General features: G+C 40.9%; 1 protein-coding gene across 1 annotated transcript; it reads right to left on the bottom strand.

The window, feature by feature from the left end:
• Positions 1 to 808: 808 nt before the first annotated feature.
• On the bottom strand, positions 809 to 5,375 carry LOC149207154 (ABC transporter B family member 15-like). The gene is made up of 8 exons (XM_089397940.1): positions 5,067 to 5,375; positions 4,923 to 4,977; positions 4,635 to 4,813; positions 4,078 to 4,535; positions 3,447 to 3,987; positions 2,492 to 3,361; positions 1,401 to 2,398; positions 809 to 1,256 (listed from the first exon to the last, which is right to left on the bottom strand). The coding sequence occupies exons 1-8, from the start codon at positions 5,373 to 5,375 to the stop codon at positions 890 to 892; spliced, it is 3,777 nt and encodes a 1,258-aa protein (XP_089254066.1). The 3' UTR covers positions 809 to 889.
• Positions 5,376 to 5,691: the final 316 nt, after the last annotated feature.

Here is a 5,691-nt window from a genome sequence, read left to right as displayed (position 1 = left end):
TATTAGTAATAATAATCTAATATTAATATATAAAAATAATTAAATATTTTTCATTTTAATATATAACATTATTAAAAATAATAATTAAATATATAATTTTTATTATTTTAAAATATAATTAAATTAAAATATAGACATTAAATTTTATCATGCAAATTTTAGCGTTTTCAAATTTGTAAATCAATGTATCCGGTACTCATTTTTTGGTTTAAATATATACAAGTTTATATGAAAGTTTAAATAAAATGTTTTATAGTTTTAAATTTTATATGGAATTGTAAATGGAGTTGTCTTTAGTGTAAGTTTTTACATTTTTTGGCGTGGGAATCGGCAGGAGAAATTGAGGTTAAATCTTGATTTGTTTGATTTAAAATGGTATTTTAACTGTATATTTGGATTCAGTACCCTGAAAATTTTTTAGGAAGTTTTGATTGTGCAGGATTACCCATCAAACTTGTAATTTCAATAAATTACTACCAAATTTTAAATAAATTTAACCGACAAACCTACCCAAAAAGCTTCCAAAAAATCACACTAAAAACAACTCCGTGCTAAAAGACAAAACTACATATTACCCTTAATATAATGTTTTGGCTGTTCAAGAATATAAGATATTAAACCTAAACACATCATCGACTTATCCCAAAGATTGCTTTAGTATTAATAAACTTCAAATATGGTGAAATATAAATACGTTTAAAATATTTAAGGCTCCAATAAAACAGAAATTTGCTGTCAAATTTTCATTAAACAGAGTTACATTGAAATTCCGAGCCAGCGGGAATGCCATATATTTGACCATCCAAACTGCATATTTAAACGAAGGCACAAAGGAAGATTTACTACGTGGATCATGGACAATACTTTACTGTGTTGGTAAGATGAGAATCTAGTGGTGGTGTCGCTGCATGTTGACGAGAGAGTAATATGGATTGCCTTCCCCTTTGCTCATCAGATACGAATGACTTCCCTCCTCAATCACTTTCCCTTCTTGAATCACAGCAATCGAATCTGCATTCTGGATGGTGGTCAGTCGATGAGCTACCACAATGCTCGTTCTTCCCACCATTATTCTGTCCAGCGCCTCTTGAACAATCTTCTCTGACTGGCTGTCCAACGCGCTTGTTGCCTCATCCAGCAGTAATATGCTTGGATTCTTTATTATCGCCCTCGCTATCGCAATCCGCTGCTTTTGCCCTCCTGACAATTGAGCTCCTCTATTTCCGCAGTTTGTGTCGTACCCCTCCTCCAAAGAGCTTCACAAATCCAAGTGAATTTCAGTGACCAGACTTGATTCAATGTATCTTAATTTATATTGAATAAATAATTTGTTTCATTTGTAACCGATTGAATAAATCATAATTTAGTCATTAACAATCTGCTTCAACTGCAGAGTTTACCTGATGAAGTCGTGAGCATTGGAAGCCTTGGCAGCTTCGATCATCTCCACCTCGCTGGCATTCTCTTTGCCATAGAGAATGTTGTCTCGAATGCTTCCTCCGAACAGAGTGGGCTCTTGACCTACCAGAGCAATGTGCTTTCTCAGACTCCTCAGATTGAAGGACCTGATGTCACTGCCATCAATTTTCACTGATCCTTTTAGCGGGTCGTAGAATCTTTCAACTAATCCAATGATCGTCGACTTTCCCGATCCGCTTTGTCCTACAAGAGCCATACTTTTGCCTGCGTTTATCCTCAAGCAGAAATTCTTGAAGATCATAACTTCTGGGCGAGCTGGGTAAGCGAAGTCTACATTTCTCACATCCACGTTTCCTTCTATCTTAACCGTTTTCTCACCCCTTTCATCGTCTGGGTTTATGCGGCTCTCTCTATCTAGGATGCCAAATACAGATTCGACAGCATCAGAGCCTTTAGCGATGTCGCTGCTCATACTTCCTGCGTCTGCTATCACTTTTCCGGTGCTCATCAAAATGAAGAAAACTTGGAAAAGTGCTTCGGAAGTAATTTTCCCTTTGAAAACAAGTTGCCCTCCATACCAGAAGTCCAGAGCCGTATTGCTTAAAGTGATAAATTGCGATGCTCCGAGGGCGAATCCTGCATACAAAGATTGTTTAATACTTTCTCTGCGAGGGCCTTCTTGTGTCTTTTCGAAGAGACGGAGAATCTTCTCCTGTGAAGAGAAGGCGCTAATAGTACGATGGTTAGCCACAGCCTCTGCCGCGAGTTGACTGCCTTGACCTTGAGATTTGATAGCCTTTTCAGACATGGCCTTGAGGAGGACCTTTTTGGTGTAGAAACATAATACGATGAGGGGTTGCACTGCAATTATTATAATGGCAAGACGCCATGCTATGATCAAACCCATCGTAAAGGCTATTGTCGTAGTGGATGCAGTTTGTACAAGTAATGATATGCGATCTCCCACCAGAGATCTTACCTGTGTTGCAAATAGCATATTCAAATCATTAGAAAATCGTAACATAATCACAATTCTGTTAGAAATATTAAGACCTTCATATGAGATACTTACCACATTGGCCTCTGTTGCGAGTCTGGAGCAAATAGACCCGCTACTATTCTCGTCCTTATCGAACCACCCAACCTCGAATGTCAGGATTTTGGACAGCATCCGCTCGCGAATTCTTTTAGTGAGATATTCTCCCATAGCTGCGAAATTGTAGTGCTGCAACACGTTTAATAAGAACGATATTACTCCTAAGGCCAAGAAAATGACGCTGTACTCCTTGATTTTGGATTTGATCTGGTCATGGTCCTTGAGGAAAAATACATGTATAACTGCCCCGAGGAAGAAGGAATAAACAGGATGAACTGCCCCAAACGCTAAGGCTCCTGAGCAGCCTAATAGAGCCTGCTTCCATTCCGGAGCATTTAGAAGAAAAAGTCGACGGAATGAGGGGGCGGCAGGAAGCTTTTGTTCATCTACCAGTTCTTGCTGGACTGATACGGACTTGTTCGAACTCGATCTACTATATGCGCTAATGCTGCTTGGTCTCAAAGACTGTTGGCGTAGAATACCGGGCCCTTCCAATCTCTCATCTGGCTTATCTGCCGCGGCCTGTTGCAGTTGCACCAAAGTAGCGTATGCTCCGTTGGGTTTATGTATGAGATCGTTATGCGCACCTGTCTCGATCACATGACCAGCTTGAACCACCGCAATCATGTCCGCGTTTCGGATGGTGGAAAGGCGATGAGCAACTATAATAGTTGTGCGGCCGACTGAAGCCTGGTCTAGAGCACCCTGAACGATCTTCTCCGACTCTGCATCTAGGGCACTTGTGGCCTCGTCGAGAAGAAGTAGACGGGGATCTTTGAGCATAGCTCTTGCAATAGCTATACGTTGCTTTTGCCCTCCCGACATCTGGACTCCGCGCTCACCCACCTGTATTCCCCAAAATGGAAGGAAAATCAAATCGAATGTATGTGGTTGAGATGGAGTTTGCGATTTAAACAAATGGAAAATTTACCTGTGTGTCATAACTATCTGGTAGTTGACTGATGAAATTGTGAGCATTGGAAGACTTGGCGGCAGCAATAACCTGGTCCATGTCGGCTCCCTCTTTTCCGAACAAGATGTTCTCCTTGATCGATGTAGCAAAGAGTGCAGGTTCTTGACTTACCAATCCAATTTGGGAACGCAACCATTTCAACTGTAGCGCTTTAGTGTTCACTCCATCAAGCAGAATCTGTCCACCCAGGGGATCATAAAACCTCTCTATCAACGCCACAGCCGTAGATTTGCCTGACCCGCTTCCTCCCACCAACGCAACGGTCTTGCTTGCGGGAATGGTTAGACAGAAATTGTGAAATATCTTGGACTCGGGTCGAGATGGATATGCAAACTCAACGTTTCTAAATTCAACTTCGCCGATGACCTCCTGCAATATTTCTCCTTTTGGATCTTCCGAGTCAATGGTCGGTTCTCTTTCAATCATCTGAAAGATACGTTTACCAGCGACACGTGCTTCTGAAAAGTATCTGATAAGCGGAAGCGCAGTCCCCAGACCTCTGCAACCACATCACCGATTCCAGAAATTCTGGTTGAACATACGAAAGAGAAATAATTGAGAAAGAGAAATGGATAGGTAGAAAGCTTACAAGCCTCCCATAAGTAAGCAAGCTGAAGTCGCGAAAATCTTTCCTCCGCTTCCGCCATGAAACATAACCAAAGTGCTACCGTACCAAGCGTTGAACGCCCAGATACAGAAGGTCACTCCTCCGCTTCCTATTGCCAAACCTTTGACAAGACCCTGCTTGAGCCCAAACAGTATAGTTACATTAAGGGCATCCGAGAACTTGGTCATTGTCCTCTCCTCTCCAACGAAAGAAAAGACCGTTCTAATGGATGAAAGAGCTTGCTCCGCAGTATTGCCAGCTATATTATATGCTTCATTCAACTTGCGAGAAGTCTCCACCAGAATCCGTCCATACATTACCCCAGGAATTATCAGCAACATAACGAAAGGAAATGACGCTAATGCCAGTCTCCATGTCAAATAGAATGCCACAGAATAACTGGTGACGAATAAAGCAGCATTCATGAGGAAGCTGGGTACCTGAAGATGGACAATCTCCCAAAAGGATTACGATTAGAAACTTTAATGAAGAGTCAGTACACTGAGCAGTTAGACGAGAAAAATTAAGATCATACATACCTTTTCAGCAAATACGTCCTGTATAACGAGAGTATCATTAGTAACGCTGGTAACCACTTCTGATGTGGTGGTGCCTTGGGTGTCGAAGAATCCCTCCTCCTGCCTCAATACCGCTTTCAAATATTTTATACGCATCCTAGATGCCTGCCTTTCACCCGTCCTTGCCCAACAGAACGCCTCTGAAAAAACAAAGCAAACCAGACAATTAGTCACAGATGAGATCATAAAAAATCCTTCTCAGGCAGTAGTGAAAAGGAAAACGAAGAGCTTAAGCCTTATTATACCCACCTAGAAACGCAGCGAAAAACACGCCTATTGAAAAATACACCATACGTAAAGTAAACTGCACAATTAACCAACACTGAGGCATTCATCAATGTGCGAGATGGATATTATGCTACCTTTTTTCTGTTTAAAAGAAATGATGATTACCGTTCTGATTTTATCACGCGATTCCCCAGCCGATGGATCATTTCCTAGTGTGTCCATCAGACTGCTCAATATAAGCAGCATCACAGGTGTGGTCATTCCATCTATAATGGTTCCTACAGTGCCGAATACCATAAGGCACAGATCAAATGAATCGGCATACTTAAAAAGTTCCCATGTTGAGATATCTGAATCCTTCGAAGGAGCGGCAGCAGTATTGTCGGTCTTTTGCAAATCGGTTGTTTTCCCATTCTGCTTCTTTTCTTCAATTCGTTCTTCCAAACTCGACATCTCTATTTGCTCTTCAGCCATATTTTTCTGCTGTAGGAAGAGCACAGTACTTCTTCACGCTTCTGTATCTTATCGCAAATTTAAATCATTTTTGCATGATTATTCAAGCTTCCTTATCTTATGGCAGTTTACAATTTTAAAATGGAAATTGTCTGTCAACGGGGCAGTTCGCCTAACGAGCTAATAAAACAAGTCTGGAATTTGTCCGGGAAATGTGTTAAAATAAAATAAGTACGAGAATGAGGAGGAAATGGTGATAATATTCATGAGGTACAGCTGAGGAAATTGCGATGATACCCATTGGTTTCTTTCTGACAATTCATTACCCTCTTTCTAA

This window comes from Pinus tabuliformis, chromosome 1_2, assembly GCF_031772625.1.
Source record: "Pinus tabuliformis cultivar Carrire ecotype Pingquan chromosome 1_2, CPIR1, whole genome shotgun sequence".
NCBI lineage: Eukaryota > Viridiplantae > Streptophyta > Pinopsida > Pinales > Pinaceae > Pinus > Pinus tabuliformis.
The sequence above is the reverse complement of the archived record's forward strand: the minus strand, read 5'-3'. Positions and strand labels throughout refer to the sequence as shown.

Coding starts and splice junctions, on each gene's coding strand:
- LOC149207154 (XM_089397940.1), bottom strand. CDS start 5,375: ATGGCTGAAGAGCAAATAGAGATGTCGAGTTTGGAAGAACGAATTGAA. Junction 4,536..4,634: donor AGGACGTATTTGCTGAAAAG/GTATGTATGATC, acceptor GTCCATCTTCAG/GTACCCAGCTTCCTCATGAA. Junction 1,257..1,400: donor AATGCTCACGACTTCATCAG/GTAAACTCTGCA, acceptor GGATTTGTGAAG/CTCTTTGGAGGAGGGGTACG.